Below are 21,772 nucleotides of genomic sequence, written 5' to 3' on the forward strand. Positions count from 1 at the left end.
GATTTTTGGACTTACTATCTTAATTTTTTTATTATTTATGAATCATTCCCAAATTCTGATGAAGTTAGATTTCATCACTTATGAACTGTTTATTGGCTTAGATTCTCTTATCTCAATCTCATCCGTTGAAAGATACAAACCCCCGCTTCGCCATCTGAAATCATTTTGATTTTCACGTATAACACAACAATTTACCTAGCACCAATTGGTAAATTAGTATTAGACAATTTTGAAACAAATTTATTTGAAAATTTCACCCACCAATACCCATGAACGTTAAATCAATTTGAAATTGTAATTCTTATAGACTTTAAAACAATCATTAATTTGCCAAATTGTAAGAAAAATATGTAAGGAAAAAGAATTAAAAAATATGAGTTGCTACTTTTTGGGTGGGACCCACCATTTTTTTGGGGCTAGATGTAGGCCAATTTTATGTTAACCAAGAAAGAAATTTGCTAGTCTCAATGGTGGATCTAGCTCCATTTTTCGGCTCATCGGAGATGAAATTTCTTAGTAGCCTCATGAAGGATAAAGCCTCCATTGAGGATGCCTTTACGCACTTGTAATTGGAATAAAAATAAAGAATTCTGATTTTGAGTGCGGATTATTCATGTGTATATTAAGATATAGAAGAATCAAAATTATGTGGAGCCTACATGAAAAATGGAATTCAACTCTTCCAAATGAGGAATTGGATTATGTGGTGGGAGGTGGAAATTGAATTCAGGAATCCATGATTTTTTTATCTATTATATCTATTGTACCCTAAATATTTTATAATATGCGAAGTTTGACTTGGGTGTATTTATACCAGTTTGGAAAATGTTTAATTGCAAAGTGAGATCACAACAAAATTTGTCTTTTTTAAGGAAAAAAAAATCAGGTTTTAAAGAGGTGAAAAAGGGGCAAAAAAGTTATGGATTTTATTATAAAGAGTAGAAAGTTTCTATAATTTATAAGAAAGTTTTTATAATTTATAAGTATTTGTTGTTATGGAAATTAAAGTTATTACCTAGCACATAAATTAATTTATTTAGAATGTGGGCAATTTAGTATAAATTTTAATTCTGATTCAAGGGTATTTAGTAAACAACTTTTATGGAATCACCAGCATTCCTATTCTGAATCCAAACAATTTTGTGCCTCAAATCCCTTCGCAATCACAGGTGAAAGTGAGAAAAAGACGATGAAACCCTTTTTTCTTTCTTTGTCAGCTGACTTGAAAGGTGCTCTCAGTGTACCCTACTACAAAGGGCCGATTGCGACTCGATTAAAGAGGTCAGTCAAGGGAGTTATGATCGACCCAGCCTACCTGGAAACGATGAAGGCAAAGGCACTCGATTAGCTGGCAAAAGCCCTCTCCTTAATGATGTTCTTAGCTTTTTAAAAAGGAATTTTTAGAGGTTGGATCTAAGTATCTCTATGAGAGACAGATTATGGATCTTTGGGATCCAAGTCTCAATCTTTCATTGCTCTCTCCAGAAGCTTCACTTGCGACCTTCTACTTTCTATCCTAAACAACTTTCATAAGAATCCAATTTTGATTTATCCTCAATTCAATTCCTCTCAAAATGATTACGAATTAGTAAACATTCTATTAAGGAGTTGGTTTAGTTCAATCAGTGGTTAGCATGGGTAATAGAGATTTGACCACTAACTGTGGATGTCAAAGATTGGTTCGATGAAATCATTAACGCAATTTGTTTTCATGGTTCATCATTAACTAGGCTTTGTTATCGCCGTCCAAGAGTTGATATTTTCACTATAATGATAGCGATGTTAGGTGTATGTTACAATAAGAATAGGGTAATTGAGAGTTTTCATAAGAGAAAGTATGTTGAAGTTGATAAACTTTTTAGGCGTGAAGTTTTATCATAAAAACCTTGGTGATATTAGAAGTGGAACTCTCACATATAAATTGTATATTATTTTTATATTTCTTGATATAGAACTTTATTATCCAATAGAACGGTTGGGTAAAACCTCTTTTTCGATTCTGGCGCTAGTGAATCCCATGATGGGGCCATAGGGAGCTTGAAATGCACCTGTGAGTCTTTCCGGTACATAAAAAATGTGAACTAGTGTGGCAAAATGACTAGCTGGTATTTAAAAAAAAAAAAATACATAACGGTTGGATAAAACCTATTTTTATAGGAAGAAATATTACTCTCTATTTCTCTTCCATTTTAGCTTGGCAAGCATGTGTGCTTATCTAACACATTTTGTTTAAATTGTGTACTATTTGCCATAGCCCATAGAAAATTGAATTTAGGGTTTTTATCATAAATAGTCCCTGAAATTTACCCTCACCATCAAGATGGTCCTTAAAATTGAAAATCAATCAATGTAGTCCTTAAAACTAGGGGTCGCAAATCAATGTGATCATTCCATCACAATTCTGTTAAAAATTCTGTTAAGTGTTGATGTGGTACATAAATGGGCCCCACAAAATTTACGGGTTTTTTTAATCACAAATAATCCCTGAAATTGACTCACACCATCAAGATGATCCCTGAAATTGACCCGCACCATCAAGCTGGTCCCTAAAATTGAAAATCGATGAATGTAGTCATTGATAATGGGTGTCGCAAATCAATATAATTCTTCTACCACAATTTTGTAAATTTTTTTGTTATGTGCTGATGTGGATTTAATAATTAATTTAAAAAGGTTGTCTAAATACCTTTTTGTACAATAGAATTTTTTTTTTCTTATAATAGGACCTACTCCAAATAGAGTCACTTCCATAAATTCTCAAGGGCACAAGGCTTAACAAAGGCCTAAGAGGAGGTTTGGAAATAGTTTTCAACCAACAATAGACGCACCTCGGTTATAACCTCATTATCTCACGGCAGACCTCGCGTTCTTTGAGTCACCAAACTACCAAGAAAGCGCCAAACAAGCTCTTCAAAATTAAGGTTGTGAGGATGTTGATCTCCTAAATGTTAACGGTGATGACTGGGATCAGATGTGATTGCAGGACTGGGTTTTTAGGTTCACAACCTTTTATTAACTATTAAATTATTAAACCTATTTGTAATTTTTTTTAATTTAATTAGACTTGCGTGGTCCATTTATGTGTTACTTTAGCACACAACATAATTTTTGACATAATTATGACGGAAGAACTACAATGATTTTGGACACTTACTTGTGGGATTACATTGATCGATTTTCAATTTCAGAGACCATTTTGATGTTGCATGTCAATTTCAGAGACCATTTTGATGTCACGAGTCAATTTCAATGACTATTTATAAGAAAAAAAAAGACTTTTGAGACCCATTTATGTGCTACATCAGCACTTAACAGAATTTTTAATAGAATTGTGACAGAAAGACCACATTGATTTGTGACACCTATTTTCAGAGATTACAATGATTGATTTTAAATTTCATGGGCCATTTTGATGGTTATGGTCAATTTCAGGGACCACTTGTGATAAAAACCCTTGAAAATTTATTGATTATCTATTTAAAGAATGTGTTGTTCTTCACAATGTGATGAAGATTTGATTCATTATTCAGGTTGGTTAGGTGTGTGCTTGGTGGCCACCAACTCAGTCTCTCAAGGCCTTCATATCTCCAATCTCTATGCCAAGTTCTTACTAGAGTCTAGTCCCAATGTCCCAATGGTATTTTTTTCTCTTGACATTTATGACAAGCATTGCAATCCATGCCTTCCTATTCAGAAAATCACATTTTGATCCTTGTGGAATTGCTATCGTCAATATTGATTTGGGCATTAAGATTGCATTTATTTGAATTTAAAATTACTTGGAACCCTCTAGGATAGGTTGTTTTTTTTTTTAAAAAAAAAAAAATCTGGAAATGGAAATGGATATCTACAAAAACGAATTTACCATTATCATACTTTTTCAGATAATATAAAATGTACTATATTAATTGACACATCCCCGCCCGAGCTCTCATCACATCCTGGGCTCGACTCCACCGTAACACGATATTGCCCGCTTTGGGTCCCGACCATGCCCTCACGGTTTTGTTTCTGGGAACTCACATGAGAACTTCCCAATGGATCACCCATCTTGGGATTACTCTTGCCCGAACTCCCTTAACTTTGGAGTTCTAATGAACTCCGAAGCTAATGAGCTCCCAAAATGCCTCGTGTTAGGTAGAAATGAGAATATACATATAAGGCTTACATGATTCACTCTCCTGGGCGATGTGGGATGTTACAATCCACCCTCCCTTAGGGGGCCGACGTCCTCGTCGGCACATATCCGGCCAGGGATCGTCTCTGGTACCAAATTGACACATCCCAGGCTCGACTCCACTGTAGCACGATATTGTCCGCTTTGGGCCCCGATCACGCCCTCACGGTTTTGTTTATGGGAACTCACATGAGAACTTCCTAATGCGTCACCCATCCTGGGATTACTCTCGCCCGAACTCGCTTAACTTCAGAGTTCCAATGAACTTCGAAAACCAGTGAGCTCCCAAAAGGCCTCGTGCTAGGTAGAGTTGAGAATATACATACAAGGTTTACAGAATCCACTCCCCTGGACGATGTGGGATGTTACATTAATTGTTCCGAACGACATTGACATTAAATCTGTTTCATAAATCATTTTCCTGCAAAAGGGGTTTTAGTAAATAACCAAGTATATCTTGTGTGGTCAAAGTTTGTAATCTTTTCAGCTTGTTTTATTAAAATGGAGGCTTGGCTCTTTAAAATTGAGGAGGAGTTCCTCTTTAAAATCTTCACAAAATAGTTTATAATATGAATAATTTTGATCATACGCACGAAAATTCGTGAAGCGATTACATAATAAATTGAGGAAGAACTCCTCTTCATTTATTAAGGAACCAAGTAAATTCCATTTATTATTTGCGATTCTGATGGTTACGACAATATTGCTAAAGAAACATTTGATACCTAATTTTGTATCAGTTGTTAAAACTACAATTCAGCATATTGTTCAATATTTTAGTGGATAAAGTTTTGGATTTCTACCTGCCCCTTGTGTCACATCCCAACCTGAGGTGCACCACATCCCAGGCCCGCTCCACCACCGTAGCACGATATTGTCTGTTTTAGGCCCCGACCACGTCTTCACGGTTTTTGTTTCTGGGAACTCACACAAGAACTTTCTAGTGGGTCACCCATCATGTGATTTCTGTCGTGCGCTACTCGCTTAACTTCGGAGTCCAATGGAACCCGAAACTAGTGAACTCCCAAAAAGCCTCGTGCTAGGTAAAGATGAGAATATACATATAAGGCTTACAAGATCCACACCTCTGGGCGATGTAGGATCTTACAATCCACCCCCTTAAGGGCCCGACGTCCTCGTCGGCACACATCCGGCTAGGGATTGGCTCCACCGTAGCACGATATTGTCCGTTTTGAGCCCCGACCACGCCCTCACGGTTTTTGTTTCTGGGAACTCACATGAAAACTTCCCAGTAGGTCACCCATCATGGGATTGCTCTTGCGCGCTACTCACTTAACTTCGGAGTTCTAATGGAACCCGAAGCCAATGAGCTTCCAAAATGTCTCGTGCTGGATAGAGATTGAAATATATATATAAGGCTTACAGGATCCACACTCTTGGGCGATGTGGGATCTTATATCCAGGGCTTGAAACACCCCCTCTTCTAAATTAATGTAATAATTTTGAACTCTTCTTCAAACCCTTAATAATGGTCAAACTTAAAAAAATCTATATATATTGTAGCATGGTTATTGTCTATTTCAAATTGAATGTGATTTTATTACTGAAATAATAATAATAAATATGATTCCAGTAGGGATTGTTGCCAATTGGTGCTGGTCGTCATGACATTTTTTTTCCCTTTTTACTTCGACAATGGTAATTTAGAGAGAATATGTCTTGTATTTGGGTGTATATACTTTTATATTTGTGATTACATCATCCTAATGTGATAGAAACAATGAGGTAATACCAAAAACATTTTATCATGATATATTTTATTATTTAAAATTAGAAAAGTCTTGAATCAAAATGATACTTGATTTAAGATAAATCATTGATGAATTGATACCTAATTATTTGTGGATAACTGATTGTCTTGCTTTTTTTTTTTTAATTTTTTTATTATTTACATGTTAGTTAATAAATGATATTTCATGAATTGAAATGATGGGTTAAGTATGGATAACTACTCAACCTTTAGAGGCTATTTCAAATTAGTTTCAACCTTTTAAAACATTCACTTATAAGTAAAAGATCTTATGTTTGATTCTCGCCAAAGGCAAATTTGAATCATATTATTACTAACCCATTGTGAGGCTAAACCCACCCATCCTTTTTAGTGTAGATAATATTGCTTGTTAAAAAAAAAAAAAAATTCAACGAAATACCTAACGTTTTAAAAATTAGACGGTCGTTAGGTCACCAGTTTTAAGTAATGACTTTACCAACATTAAATGTTGATGTTTCTAGCATTAAATGATGAGGTGGACAAATACTAAAGTTGGTCTCTACTAATTGTCGTTTTTGGAGCTTTAATTCCCTAAATCGGCTAGCCATGTCTAGCCCTAAATTTGCTTAGCCAAACCACGTCGATTTGGAGATTCAAAACTTCATAGATGACTTGAAAAAAAAAAAAAAACCGTTCTAAAATTGTTCCCATCATGAATTAACGTTGGTGAACTATATGTTCACTTTTCAAAACGTTTGATACTTATTAAGAATGTTTTAAAAGATTAGGATTGATTTGGAATCACTCTAAAAAAATTAGGTGGTTATCTGGAATTAACCCTAAAATGACATTGATTCCTTGCATATCCATTCCTAATTAGAAGGAAAACGAAGATTATAGACATTATTTTTTTTCTCTTTTTTTTTTGGTTTTTTTAGCCAAAATGATCTCTGAGATTGGTATAACTCTTCACGTTGATCTATGAGATTTGAAATCGATCGAAATAGTCCTTGAGTTTGTCCATTATTAATTATTTTAATTATCAAATTAAATGAATCAAAACAAAGTGACAAACATAATTATATACTCGTTTTACAAAGAACAAAATAGTCTAATTATTATTTGGTTTGATAAGTAAACATGCTATTATTGGTTTGGGTCTAATTGAGAATGCGAATCAGTGGGCTGTAGCCAACACGAAAATCAAATATTTTTCTTTGTGGGCTTCGGCTTCCATTTCTCTTGTAGGCTTTTCTTTGGGTGGAGTGCTCTCTTACTGCTGCTGCTTATTGGTGTGTCTTTGTAGCGGACCTTTTTATGATAAATTAATATCTAATTTGTTATTTATAAAATTCAATTAAAACCTATTCATGTACAGGTATAAAAAAAAAATTAAAAAAAAAAAGAAAAAAAAGAAGCTATTAGTGTTGTTTTTAATAGAGCTTGTTAGGGTAAGTCTTCAATTTGAACTACTAGTCCAGCTTTGTATTAGATTGACAAGTATGTAAAATTAATATTTTTTTGGTACAATTATGATCTTTACTTCCCGTACTAATTGAATAGTCCGAGTTATTAAAAATAAATAAAGCTTATAGACATCCTTTTGCTACTTGGGCATCTGTGCCTTGTCCTCTTTTACTTGGCTCTTCAATAATGTAGAATTTCCGCCAACTTTCACAAGAGTTTCCAAATTGTCACATTTATCAAACATCCCCTTGATTGATAAAGAGATAAGTATGGAGCGTTTGACCACAAGGTCACATGAGAACGTTATCATGAATAAGCAACACTGCCGACCACCTTCTACTTTGTTCGGCAGTTTCTTTTCCCTTGCATATTCCAAAAGTAACGTTTCATCATGGACCCTCCTCCTTTGCATATTCCATCATCAGCCACTCCTACTCTTATGCTACTTGTTCTCTAAGTTATCACTCTCGCTCATGCAAAATTTCCAGGATTTTCATCCCAAAATACCGATCAATATTCAGTAGTTATGAGCAAGTTATGTCATTTGTTGACGTTTTCTAGTTGTTGATATAGTAATGATCGCTTGACCTAGTGACATTCTTATGCCTATCTGTCAACAAAAAGAATAAAAAAAAGGAAGGTATGTTTACCTTGCGGATTATTAGTGTATAATGAGAATGTGTACGAGATCTTTTCATTCGTGTGTGGAGCAAAATTCTTGCTGAGATTACGTGACACAAGTGTTCAACTTCGATCAAAGGATGGATTTGGTACTCTTGGGTCCCAGTATGATTGTTTTTCAGCATTACATAAGAAAACTTTTTTTTTGTTTTTTTGAGCAATAATTTTGTAATATAATCTCATCTTCACGTAACAACCTATTTTGTTATAGAATTTATGTTTACACTGTCGACATAATATCATTGTCGTAATAGTAACCTATGTTGTTATAGAATTTACGTTTACACTGTCGACGAGATAGCATTGTCACAATGAAAAACTATTTTGTTATAGAATTTGTATTTATACTGTTGATCATAGTTGTAAAGAGTCGGTTTGCAATTCAAAAAATGCATAATAAAAATAGAGTTTTAACGAAAAGTCTACGGTATTGTTCACTTTAACGAAAAAGTACATTTTCACACTAAAAAATCAAACCTAGTACTATTCACTTTACCCTTTATTTTGCCATTATCATTAAAATTCAAAGTTTTCAAATTTTTTTCATTAGTTTTCCGTAATAAAAATCTAGAGATCAATACTTATAGAATGAACTTTTATCTCCATGAACCGAAACATGCCCAAAATATCTTCCAGTGTTATATGATTAATTACGTAAAATGTCATCCTTGTGTAATATATTGCAAATAAATATCTTCACACACAACTGGATCCAGTTAGGTCAAACAGTAGATCATATACTAAGCAAAACTAAACATAACAACAACCACTTCCACAAGTATCACACATTGGTTTTCCCATTTTGCCCCCAAACACCATCATTTTTGTGTTGTAACGAGTCCGCAGGTGTATACGAGTCCCAATCACGCACCGATATTGTTACACTTTAATCACTTATATTTGATACACTGAGTTGAATTGTGCTTTGTTGGTGAAAGAAAAACAGTAAGTATAGGACATTTGTCCATTTGTGATTTGGGTTCAGTAGCACTTACTGCTCTTCTTTCAGCAGCGAAACATTGTTTTACTGAGTTAAAGGAGGTCCAATGAATTTTAGGTGAAGAGTTTTATCTTAAAGGATTTCGGTGCAATTAATAGTGAAATATATATACTTTTATGACATATTTAATAAGATGAATATGGAAGAGGATGAGAGCAAATGAGCACAGGATAAAAGGAAAGCCCAATAGTTATTTCATACCTTCATTTTTAGGTTTGCCATACTCAAAATCAATGAGAATCACATACATTTCCATTTCATTAACTGTTAATAAACACATAAATATGAACAATACATGTATTTGCAAATCTATTATCTTTAAGCAAAGATGCTTTTAAAATGTATTTGAAATCGACCATTGACCAAGAGCCAACAAAATCCTCTATGAATTGTTTTGGCGAAGATCCTAGAGGTCTGTAAATCGTATCCGTTCATCGTATATCGTGTGATCAGTTTTTGTCAGGTTCTATTTGTATTTAATTTTAAATAAAAATATTTAAAATAATTTTTGACCGTACGATGAACGTATATAATTAACGGATCTTTAAAATCCTTACAAAAAGAATTTGATGAGAATCCGGATTCGACCAAGAGAAGAGATAAACACATTTTTCTTTATTTACGTACTCTTGTTTAATCATGTATGATGTTTTGTTTAAGTTATTAATTATATGAACAAAAAACGTGTGAAAAACTCGAAAGAGTGTGAAAAGCAGCTGCCTTGAACACTTTGGGACAAATTCAAAACACAAGGGTAGTCAGGTCATTGCATAGAGAGAGAGTACGGATCACACTTCACCCCTTATAAAATAAGGACACCTGCATCTCACACTACTCATCAAAATCCGGACTTTAAGTATCTTCAAAGCAGAGCAGTAGCAGAAACAGAAGAAACCAAATCTCCAAACCTTCCAAAATACAAAACCCAGAAAGAAAAAAAGGCAGACAAAAAGAAAAACCCAGAAAAAAAGAGAGATTCCACAATGGTGAGGACCAGCAACCACTTGATTGGACTGCTAAATTTCGTAACTTTCCTCCTCTCGATCCCCATACTGGGCGGAGGAATCTGGCTGAGCAGCCGCGCCAACAACACCGACTGCCTCAAGTTCCTCCAATGGCCGCTCATCGTCATAGGGGCCGCAATCATGGTGGTTTCTCTTGCTGGGTTCGCGGGTGCGTGCTACAGGAACACCTTCCTCATGTGGGTGTACCTGTTCGTCATGTTCTTCGTCATCGCCGCCCTCATCGGCTTCATCATCTTCGCCTACGCTGTCACTGACAAGGGCTCCGGGAGGTCGTTGACGAATAAGGCTTACAAGGACTACTATCTGCAGGACTATTCCGGCTGGCTGAAGGACCGCGTGGCGGATAATGGCTACTGGAGGAAGATTGCGTCTTGTGTGAGGGACTCAAAAACTTGTCAAAAGATTGGGAGGAGTGTGAATGGTGTGCCTGAGACTGCTGACATGTTTTACAGCAGAAGGCTCAACTCTATCCAGGTATGTGAATAATTAAATTCTTATTCATGTTTTCGCATCTGAATTTATTTTTTTTAAAAAAAAAATTGTATGGGATTTAGAAACTTTATTTTTTAATAAGGGCCTTTATCACTTTGGTGAAAATATCTTGAGCTCCTGTGAGTTTAAATCTGTAACTAATTTAACAAAATCTATTGAAAAAAAAAAAGAAAACTTTGTTATTGGGTTTTGTTCATATTCGTTGGAGGTTTATTTATTTATTTATAAAAAAAAGATAATCTACACTAAATTTGTTTTAAGGATAATTTCGGTTCTCATTTTTCATTTTTGTTTTCATTATTAAATTTTTTTTTTTCAATTTTTTGTTCAAGGTTCTTAGACTTGGTTTGGTACTGAGGTGATTCTGAAAAAAACTTCTATAAAAAAAAGCTGGGAGCTATTTTTGTGTGTGGTAAACACTCAGCTTCAGCTTTTTTTCACAGTTTTGGATGAAAAAAAGCTAAAAACAAGAAGCTACAAAACTTAACTTTGAAAAACTGGCTTTTTTTCACATCTGTTTTACATAAAAGTTTATCACAAACTCTAATACTGTTTTTTTTTCTTTTCAAAAGCACTTTTACAAAAAAGTTTACCAACACTCTGTTGCTTTATTTCACAGCTGTTTATTCTCACAGCATAGCAGAAGCAGTTTTTTTTTCAAAGCACAATAATACCAAACCGCCCTTAGACTTTTGTCTATGTCATTATTTGAATATTAAATTATTTACATATTATAATATGTCAATTTTAAAGATAAATACTTTATTAATTATTTTTCATATATAATTTATACTCATTTTTAAAATTTGCACCAATATTCTGTCTAGTTTTATTTTGTACCTATAATTTAAAATTTTAATATGTATCCATATTTTTTAATTTAATTTAATTTGTACCCATAATTTTTTTGCTAACCGTATTCACGTTAATTGCATGTATTTACTTTATGTTTTAAAATATATCAACATTTTTTTTAATATAGGTTGATAATTACGTGGGTGCATTTTTTTTGTGTGCTAGAAATAGGTGGAAAACAATATTACTCGATTATTGATTTTTAAGTAATTATTATATTGTGCAAATACTACTTGAATTGGTTTAAATTTCATAATTTGTGTGACATTAAATACATAAATACAGAAGTTTAATCCCTTCCATAATGCTAGAAACTTCGCACAAACTATTTAAACAAACAATGTTTTAATTTAACAATAAGATTGATTAGAGATCAGAACTAAAATGATCCTTTATTTAAATTATGGAAAGAAGTTCGATTTGGGTCCAAGGGGAGCAAATAAGCAACTTAATTAAGCCAAAGTTCGTAATAGTTGAAGTTTTAGTATTGAGCGAAGGATCAATTTCAGGGACACTTAGTCTCGAATTTTGACGGAGGAAAGTAGTTGAAATAAAAATAATTTAGGGTTCCATTTCATGGGACAAGATTATTTCACTTATAGTGTTTAATGGTTTTTTATTCAAGTTAAAGTTGACATGATTAATTTGTGGGTTAGTGGTAGTAGATCTGGTTTTGGATTTTAATGGATTGATGAGATCCTTCAAATTTGCTAGGGAAGATACAATCTGACAAACCAGGGGTGGGGTTTGAGGTTAAGTCCACCTTTTAATTGGTTCTTGTATTGTACCAATAAGTTTGCCTTTTGTAAAATAAATCTTGCTTTAAATTTATCAGTTATTTCTTTAAACAAACAAAATTATCTGCGTAAAGAGCTTAAATTTATCAATTATTCATACGACACATTTTTTTTGTTTTTATAACTTTTGAATTTTGACAAAAAAGGAATAACATTGTGTTTTCTAGGCCAAACCATCAATTAAATTTAAGGAAAACTAATGAAAAAGGTAAAATGAATAGTAACAGGTTTGACTTTTTAGCTTAAAAATGTGATTTTTTGTTAAAATAAACAGTACTGCAGACTTTTCGTTAAAACTTTCTTAAATTTATAGGCTCATGTAAAAGTTAAAATAATATAAAATTCTTCATGTAATTACAAGTTAAAACATAATACTTTTAGTACTGTTATTTACAGTTTAAAATTTTCTTTGTATTCTTAAAAGTAAATGAACTTATTAAAAACATACTATAAGATTTTTAGACCGTCAATATCAATCTTAAGCTTTTTCAACAATGATATAATGGCACAATGGACTGGGCGGGGAGCTTAACCGATAAAATACCTAATTCCCATAATTGTGTCTGCATTTCATCAGTGGAAGTGATGTTAACAAGATAACACTTGTTAAACCCCACTGCGCATAAAAACAGAAAAGCCCACTTGTAGCCTTGTTACACTTTCTCTCAAGATCCTTATTAACACTCGTTAAAAAATACAACGTAATTTACCAACAACGGGTATTCGAATTTGAGATGTCTATGTAATTAAAAGAAAAATATCATTAAACAAAGAGCTAACTCGTAAAAAACCAACCGACCTAAAATTCGAGCAACTCTTAGAAGTCAAGAGAGTCCTATAAAATGTTTTAAGAAGGAAGGTTCACATGTTATCTTTATGGTAACAGAATTTCTTTTTAGGTTAAACATCCTTTTCTCATATTTTGTCTGGTACTTGTTTTAGAGGTAGGAAACAATAATGGTGCACCTTGGAACAAACTTGGATTTGACATAAAGTTTTCCCATATCTTTTTTGGGCTCACTTTCCGTTTTATGTTATTTTATTTTTATTTTTTTGTATATTTTTCTTTGTCCATTAAAAAATTAAGTCCACACATTATTGGTGTAACCAAGAAAAAGTGTCTTTAACTTCTTGGTGGAAAAATGCAACGTTCCAGATATTATCCAACAGGATCCTCATCGGATCTTTTTGACGAGGATCATGAGGATTTGTGAATCGTGTCTTTTTATTATACATTGTGTAGTTATTTTTTATCAAGTATTGTTTGTGTTTAATTTTAAATAAAAATATTTAAAATAATTTCTGATCGTACGATGTACGATGAACGAACAAGATTGACGGATAACTGGAATCCTCATAAAGAGGATCCCGGTTCAGGTATTATTGAGCATGTTCCATACTTCACATGTTGGAACGTCCAATTTTAAAATCACTAGAGAAGAAAGAAATAATTTCAAAGAACTATAACTTTATTTATAGCGTCAACCAAAACTACAAGGACCACAATTATTCTTTGGCCTATTTATACATAAGTATGGTATATGGCATTACTTAAGGGTGATCTGTTTCACTTGCTCAAGTTAGAATCTGTAGCTATTAGGAAAACATAGCAAAATATGAAGGAAAAGTAATTGAAAATCACAGAAAAAGGAAACGTTTCTTTCGTAAGGACGGTATATGTGTGTGCGTGCGAGCGAGCGTGTATTTGTATTGATATGATGACTGAAGTACCATTTCCCCCCACATTTGTTCTACAGTCTGGCTGCTGCAAGCCCCCTACAGAATGTGGATATAGCTATGTGAACGAGACCGTCTGGACCACCGGAGCAGGTTTTTCCGGGACCAGTACGGACTGCACACTGTGGAGCAATGACCAACAGCAACTCTGCTATTCCTGCAATTCTTGCAGAGCCGGTCTCTTGGCCAGCATCAGGAAGAGCTGGAGGAAGGTCTCTGTGGTCAACATTGTTGTGTTGATCATCCTAGTTATCTTCTATGTGATCGGTTGTGCAGCATTCCGCAACAACCGTCGGATTGACAACGACGAACCCTATGGCGAGGCTCGGATGACAAAATCACACCCAAGTGCTTTCCAACTCTAATTATAGTGGTAGAGAATTTAGTACGTGAAAAATCTATGTGAAAAATCTATGTTAAGTTTTTCGGGGTTGCACTTATAGGACTTACTTGTCTTAGTCAAGTGAGCATTATGAATTTGGTTTGAATTTCGATAATTTGGCTATATATGTGAATTATTGGTACTCTATAGCCTTGTAGACTATTGACCATCTGCTGGAGAGGAAAAAGGATGCCAATTTGCTTGATTTTTCTTCGGCATGTGTTTACACTAACTGCAATCACGACGTGGAAAGCGGTAGTGTAGGTGCTTGATGTGGTGGCGTTGTGTTGTGTTGGAGTGTGATGTACTTCGACGATGTGCAAAAGTGTCCACACTTTGTACATATACGTCTGAAGGAAAACGTAGTTTGCATTACTCTTTTTGTGTAAGTTGCACAGATGACATTGAAATGCAGAAAATCAACTCTAAATTGAATTCCCCAGATGTGAAACACATTCATTTAACTTGCAACATGAACATGGAAATTGTAAAATTAGAAAAACGATTATATTCGACCACTGACCTCGTTCCATTTTCGACTACTCCCTTGCTTGTGATTCCACATCATCTGATGTATCTTCCTCGCGGCTTTGTTCCGGACTCCATCTTGTAACTGTGCGCTCGTCAACCATGTAGTTTGCCAAACACGACGGAGAATCATCATCGTCACCATTTTTACTAATAGTTAGAACTAGCAATGTCTTTACAACACCTAAACAAAGCCTTAAGGTGCAATGAACATCAGACCACACCTTCAATCGCCCATTTGCTTCAGCATCTCCTTCTGATGACACAAGCACAGCATATTCAGAATGGACCAAACTCGGATGGTGACGGTAAGCAACAAAGTCCGCACCATATTGAAGTCCGGGTCTCACAACCCAATTTTTGGTTCGAAGGTGAGAATACGCCTTGTAAAATACAGGAAATCCAGCTTTTTTGGACTTCATGCACTGCCAAAGCTCTTGATCGTCCTTCAGGCGTTTATCTTCGCCTGCTATCTTGAGGCACTTTAAAGAATAGCACAGGAAAAATGCCTCTTCCATGCCCAACTGAAACCACTGCCTATCCTTATCGGCATTAACAATCGGGTGGCCAAAGTAGGCACGACCGAAGAGAAGGGCTTGTTCTTCTTCTGCAGCAAGAAGTACGCTGCTCCCGCATAAGATTCCTCGGGCATCTGATTGGATAAGAGAAGACTGAAGCTTCAATACTATCTTTGACATTGGATCTGCAAGTGCTTTAGCTTCCGCACCTTTTCCTTTCCATCTAGGCCCCATTCGATCCTACAATAAGATCAAACACAGTACAACAAACAAATTATCGCCTTGAAATTCAGCTTACAAGCATTGCTCCATGCACCCAACAATCAACTTATCGCCCCGAAAACCAACTTATTGCTGCTGCCAGCATTGGAAATCTCTGTTCTTAATTTGCTATAATCAAAATATAAAAAAATTCAAAACACAAACTGATTCAAAATTAGCGATACTCTACATTAATGATTAATCTACGCTAAACGGAAGGGGAAGGATTTGAATACGCTGAAGAGGAAGGTCCTAACCAACAATCCACCACTTAGCAAAGTTACAAATTTTAATTGATTCAAAGAGTATTAGAAACCCATAAGTCTTAGGTTCAATTCTCGTTAAATACGAATTTGAACCACGTGATTGCTAACCTATTGTAAGGCACTGAGGCGTAGCCTACTTTTCCACCCATAATATCTTTTGTTAAAACATAAAAATGAAAACAAAACTGAAAATTCGGGAAGCAAACCTTTTCGTAGACGAAGAAGAAGCTCTCTAGTGGATGTGATTGTTCAAATAATCACACTCGGGAAGTTTGTCCTCGAGCTTCTGCACTACGCTCCTTCAAAGTTTTATGCGGCGCCGTATTGCTAATCGGCTTTCCTTGTACAGAATTGAGAATCTGCAACACAAGTAGAAGGGAGGACTGTTACCCAATTCGCGCAAACCCTTGGAGATTTCCGATTTGGTCGATTAATCCTATTCGTGAATCGTCTGCGACCCAATTTGCTAAAACCTTGGAGTTAGAGAGATGGTGGATGTTTGGCCGGGGCTGCTCGCGGTGGCGCCAAAATTGCAGCGGCTCGGGGGAGGAGACCTATTTTCTCACGGAGGAAGACCTATTTTTGTTTTAAATTTTCATTTCTGTAATTTCACGAAACGGTGAGTTTTACCTGAGAGTCTCGTTTCTACTTTTTATACACGTTCATTAATTTTTTGTATTTAATATTTTTTAATTTATCTGAACTAATGATTAAAAATTAAAAAAAAAAACACATAAAAAATAAAAATAAACGTGTTAATAGCACTACTTTTTTGTATTATTTTCGAAGGAGCCAATTTTGGTGAGATTATTGATTCAAAATTTATATTTCTTGTAAGAATTTTTTTTTTCTACAATTAACATTCTAAAACGAATTTTGGCAGGAAACGGCATACCCAGTGGGTGTTACCCACCACTTTGCCAACACAGTAACTAGAGAACTTATGAGTAGGCCTGTGATACTAATATATTGAAATCGTGTAAGAATCACATTAACAATAAGCGGTAAAATTTGAGTGTGATATCAATTTATTAAAATTATAAGTGCAATATATTAAACTGTGCGTGATAAACATATTGAATACATCCTAGTGTAGTAGGAGGTTATAAGTATCTAACTCAACTGTCTGATTCTTATATGTAGATATCACACTCACTCAAACTACTGGAAGACATAACAAAAACCACATGGTTAAGCTTTACATTACTAAAAAAAATGATAAATTTCTCCGAATAAAAAAAAAAAATCGAGTTGGAGAATTGAAAGCTTCAAGTTTTGATCCTAACCGTTGAACTAAAACTTGATGAACAAATAGGCCATTTCATCTTAAGGGCACAATGCTATCTTCAAAGCTAGCAAGTAAGGTCAATCGAGTATCATACTGGAATCCCCATTCGGAGGGCAAAACAATTTCACTTTCCCTAAAACTTTTACTCTTCATATTGTAGAGATGCAGTTTCACATGATTCGGGTGTTGTCTGCTTAACTTCGAAGATTGGAGGAGGAGCTCACCTGTGTGAATGGAACAGAAAGGGACGGGGTAACCCAATTCATTCCAAACAAAGGGAAATCTGAAAGTCTCCTTAACCCACACTTGATTTTCGTAGTCCCTCAAAATCCATAACCCCATCATGTTTTGTTGTGTCAACTGCTCGTCGCCAATTAACGCCAAACATCCAAACACTTCAACTATATTCCCATGTGCAAAGTTAAATTTATGTATAGCGCAATTATAATCACGAGGAAGTGGGATTGTTCTGAATTTCTCGTCTCCAATGTCGAAAACCACTAAGATATTTTGTGTGTCATGCATCCAATGTATGGCGCCATTGACACTCACATTTCTCCTATGAAACGGGCACTTGAAAGGATCAAAAGGTAGGTCATTAAGGTCTAACTCTATGCACCTCCATAAACTTGTGCCTAATTTGAATATCTTGAACATAAAAGTCATACCCCTTGTCATAGAATCACGAGGTTGAAACCTTTGTACTTGGAGAACTTTATACTCATTTGTAAGAGGACTAAACCCTAAGTGATGTGTAGAATGGGCACTAAGGCAGCATCTGGGAAATGCATGTGGAAGAACAATAAACTCCCGTGTTGAGGGATTGAACATGCGAAGAAGATTATCAGGATTGGCTTGATTGTGATGGGGGAACATGGTATTCGAAGGGTAAAGGAAGACCAAGCCGTTGATACTCTCTGCATTGTAGAGACGTTGATTGAAGGACAATGTTGGAAGGTTTAGAAGGTGCGTGGCAGCTGTTGGAATTCCTTCTTGGTTGATTTGCACAGAGAGGAAGTGTTGTTGCCTTGTGGATTTGTCCCAAGTAGTGAGGAGGAGGTGATTGAGCTTGTTACGGTGGAAGGTTTGATGGGCGTCGACAAAGGAAGGGCTGCGGACGAGAGAGGACCAAGACTTGCCTACGCATCTGAATCGCATGAGGGACTTGGACGGCAGCCTTGGTAGTATCTGAAAGCATACAATTTCGCTTGGGAGCTCGGAGCCAGCTGATTCCATGTCTTGATCCATACTCTAGATTTCCTTCTTAAGGGATAAGTTACCTTACAAGTAACGAGTCACAACTAGTTTTGTAGTGGCCGATGGAGAAATTGGGAAATCTAAAGTTCATATTTTGTATCCGAATAATTGACAAGTTCTAAGTTTGAATGTATTTCTATATGTGTATGCTAACTATGCAGTTTATTTGTCTCACTTTACAAGATTCAAATCCCTTAACAACTCCGTCGAAATTCGTGTAGCATGAAAGAGACCTTTTTTTTTTCTTTTCTGAAATGTATGTCTATTGAGATTTTTATAAACACCTAAACCCAAATAAAATTACAAAGAACATTACATGGCCGACTTTTTAGTCAAAGTAGTCCTTGATTAGCACAACTCATCAATTGACGCAATACAAAGCTAATAAGGATTACCAGCTTTAGTCCTTAAAGAACAAGTTCTGCAGTCCACCAGAATTTGAGAGAAATCCAAAGGTTTTGTTTGATTAATATTGATGAAAGTTGAGTTTACATTGGAAATCAACGCTTCTAAAGACATAAAATCAGAGGCTCAAGAGTCTTTGGATCAAACAATGACAATAATGGGATGTGAAATGAAAAGTCCAATTTTTATTAACATAATTTAAAATGCGGCTGGAAGCCTAAAGATCCTCAAATGGCTAAAATCCCCTGTACATATAAAAAAATTGTGTGTTTGAACCGGCGCGTCGTTCTATTTCTAGGAATGTATCACGAGCTCGAATCGAAGCTCATACGCTAAATTTGAAAATTCCCGCTGAATCTCTTTGTCTTCTTCGCTCCATTTCATCTTCAATCCATTCGGCTCAGTGGCGAAGCCACTTGAGGACAAGGAGAGGCCCATGCCTATCCTAAAGTTTCTTCACCTTGTAGCTTTTGTTTGTGTGCTTTTGGTTGGATACTCTGCATTTTTCGACTTGTGTGCTTTTACTTCTAGCTAGCTTTATTATGTTTTTCTAATCGACAAGAAAATGTGTTTTACAATAATATTGTTGTGAAACCAAAGCCTTATATCAACTAGTATTCCTCAATTAATTCACTATTTTGCATGATAGATTAATGTCTTAAAGTGAAACCACGCATACTTAGAAAAGAGGAAGACTTTATATTGAGAGACAATTTTCTTAGCTAGTTTTGTAGTGGCCGATGAAGTATGGGAATTGGGAAATCCAAAGTTCATAGTTTATATCTGAAGAATAGACAAGTTCTAAGTTTGAATGTATTTCTATATGCGCATGCTGACCATGCAGTTTAGCTGCTTTGGTGAACTAGCTCGAAAACCCCAACAAAATACAAAAATAACTTATTTCAAAATTCAAAAAATGAAAGTAATATTAATTGCAGGTTCATGACCTTCCACTAGGTTACTATTTGTCACACTCTATCCGATTCAAAGTTTGAACATCTGACTATGCAGTTTATATGTCTCACTTTACAAGGTTCAAATTCGTTAATAATTCTGTCAAAATTCTTGTAGCATGAAAAAGATCTACTTTTTTTCTTCTTCTGAAATGTATGTCACATGAGATTTTTATAACAACCAACCCAAATAAAATTACAGAGAACATTACATGGCCATATCAAGACCAATCAAAATTACAAGGTTCGATAAGATTAAACAGCAGGCAAAACAGAATACATACCAATGTATGGCATTTGATTCAGACGATCCAATAGGCCATCGCATCTCATCGTAAGGGCACAATGTTATCATCATAACCCACAACTAACTTCAATCGAGCATCGTTAAGAAATGTCCAGGGTAGGCCAATTTCACTTTCCCTAAAGCTTTTACTCTCCATATTGTACACATGCACTCTCACATGGTCCGGCGGTTCATGCACATGTAATTCAATAGATTGGAGGAGGAGCTCACCATTGTGAATGGTTCGCAATGGAACGGGGCATCCTAACGCCCTCCAACGAAGGGGAAACGTGATAGCCTCCCTAATCCACACTTGATTTTCGTAGTCCTTCAAAATCCATAACGCCATCATATTCTGTGATCTCACCAATGTCTTGTCACCTATTAGAGCCAAACATCCGCCCACCTCAACCACATTTCTTATTGATTCTCCCATGGGGTAACCAATACGATGTATAAAACAGACATAATCTTGAGGAAGTGGGATCACTCTGAATTTCTCGTCTCCAATGTCAAAAACCACTACAACATTTTCTTTCAAATGCATCCAATGCATGGCCCCACTGATGCACACACTTTGCACTTCAAACGGACACTGGAGAGGTTCAAAGGGGAGATCATTACGGTCTACCTCTAGGCGCCTCCATAAACTAGTACCTAATTTGAAAATCTTGAACATGAAGGTCATATCCGTTGGAATTGAATGGTGAGGCCGGAACGTTTGCACTTGAAGAACCTTATACTCATTTGTAAGAGGACTAAATCCAAAGTGATAGGTAACGTGGGATCTACAGTATGTAGGTGAAGCATGTGGTAGAATAATAGACTCTCGGGTGCATGGGTTGAATATGAAATTGGGAGGATCAAGATATGCTAGGGTATGATGACGAGATGAGGTGTTTGAAAGGTAAAGGCAGACCAAGCCATTGGTGCTTTGCACATTGTAGAGACGATGATCACTGGCCATTGGAAGGTTTAGAAGGTGGATGGCGGGTGTTGGAGTTCCGTCTTGGTTGATTTGTGCAGAGAGGAAGTGTTGTTGCCTTGTGGCTTTGTTCCAAGTGGTGAGGAGGAGGTGAGTGAGCTTGTTCCGGTGGAAGCTTTGATGAGCATCGACAAAGGAAGGGTTGCGGACGAGAGAGGACCAAGACTTGCATACGCATGTGAAGCGCATCAGGGATTTGGACGGTACCCTTGGGAGTATCTGAAAGCATATAATTTCGTTTGGGAGCTCGGAGCCAGCTGATTCCATGTTTCTCTTCTACTTTCTTGGATATCCTTACTAGTCACAAATAATTTTATACGGGTAGATTGTGAATGGAAGAACTTAAGTTCATAGCATAATTGCCGGATTCGGTCAAATTCAAATTAGACAAAAATTGAAGAAACAACTGAAAAACGCTCTTGGCTAATCTACAGAGAGAGACTTACAAGTACGATCATCTCTTCAAGAACAGAAGTGAATTGCTTGTCCCCTTTGAGAAGAGCTTAACACTGGGGAGGTTCCAATTTTGAGCTGGCCTTGCTTTCGGGACTTTGATTATCTGACATGATTGAGATGAGGGAGAAAGAGGAGGGAAAGTGAGAGTGAAGTTCGTCCTTGTGTTCGTCGGCGAAGGAGAAGAAAGGAGAGGCGGGGGAGAGTCGGAGAGGAGAAGAAAATAA

General features: G+C 35.7%; 4 protein-coding genes and 1 pseudogene across 6 annotated transcripts; 1 reads left to right on the top strand and 4 right to left on the bottom strand.

Moving 5' to 3' along the window:
* Positions 1-2,732: 2,732 nt before the first annotated feature.
* LOC137743944 (U4 spliceosomal RNA) lies at positions 2,733-2,875 on the bottom strand (annotated as a pseudogene).
* A 6,858-nt stretch (positions 2,876-9,733) lies between these two features.
* On the top strand, positions 9,734-14,550 carry LOC137741495 (tetraspanin-3). The gene is made up of 2 exons (XM_068481198.2): positions 9,734-10,556; positions 13,984-14,550. Exons 1-2 carry the CDS (start codon positions 10,041-10,043, stop codon positions 14,326-14,328), a joined length of 861 nt encoding a protein of 286 aa, XP_068337299.2. The 5' UTR covers positions 9,734-10,040; the 3' UTR covers positions 14,329-14,550.
* Positions 14,551-14,749: 199 nt separating this feature from the next.
* On the bottom strand, positions 14,750-16,664 carry LOC137741496 (tRNA-splicing endonuclease subunit Sen2-1). Of its 2 annotated transcripts, none has more exons than XM_068481199.2 (2): positions 16,125-16,664; positions 14,750-15,631 (listed from the first exon to the last, which is right to left on the bottom strand). In XM_068481199.2, exon 2 carries the CDS (start codon positions 15,623-15,625, stop codon positions 14,885-14,887), a length of 741 nt encoding a protein of 246 aa, XP_068337300.2. In that variant the 5' UTR covers positions 15,626-15,631; positions 16,125-16,664; the 3' UTR covers positions 14,750-14,884. The 2 variants fall into 2 exon arrangements, with proteins under 2 accessions (XP_068337300.2, XP_088535523.1); XM_088679397.1 differs by having other exon boundaries at positions 14,750-15,781; positions 16,125-16,542.
* A 575-nt stretch (positions 16,665-17,239) lies between these two features.
* Positions 17,240-18,454, bottom strand: LOC137741676 (F-box protein At1g30790-like). The gene has a single exon (XM_068481376.2). The coding sequence runs from the start codon at positions 18,452-18,454 to the stop codon at positions 17,240-17,242; it is 1,215 nt and encodes a 404-aa protein (XP_068337477.2).
* On the bottom strand, positions 17,728-21,772 carry LOC137741448 (F-box protein At4g19940). Of its 2 annotated transcripts, none has more exons than XM_088679396.1 (2): positions 21,539-21,772; positions 17,728-21,385 (listed from the first exon to the last, which is right to left on the bottom strand). In XM_088679396.1, the coding sequence occupies exon 2, from the start codon at positions 21,357-21,359 to the stop codon at positions 20,151-20,153; it is 1,209 nt and encodes a 402-aa protein (XP_088535522.1). In that variant the 5' UTR covers positions 21,360-21,385; positions 21,539-21,772; the 3' UTR covers positions 17,728-20,150. The 2 variants fall into 2 exon arrangements, with proteins under 2 accessions (XP_088535522.1, XP_088535521.1); XM_088679395.1 differs by having other exon boundaries at positions 17,728-21,389.

Source organism: Pyrus communis, chromosome 11 (genome assembly GCF_041283825.1).
Source record: "Pyrus communis isolate YQ-2024b chromosome 11, ASM4128382v1, whole genome shotgun sequence".
Taxonomy (NCBI): domain Eukaryota; kingdom Viridiplantae; phylum Streptophyta; class Magnoliopsida; order Rosales; family Rosaceae; genus Pyrus; species Pyrus communis.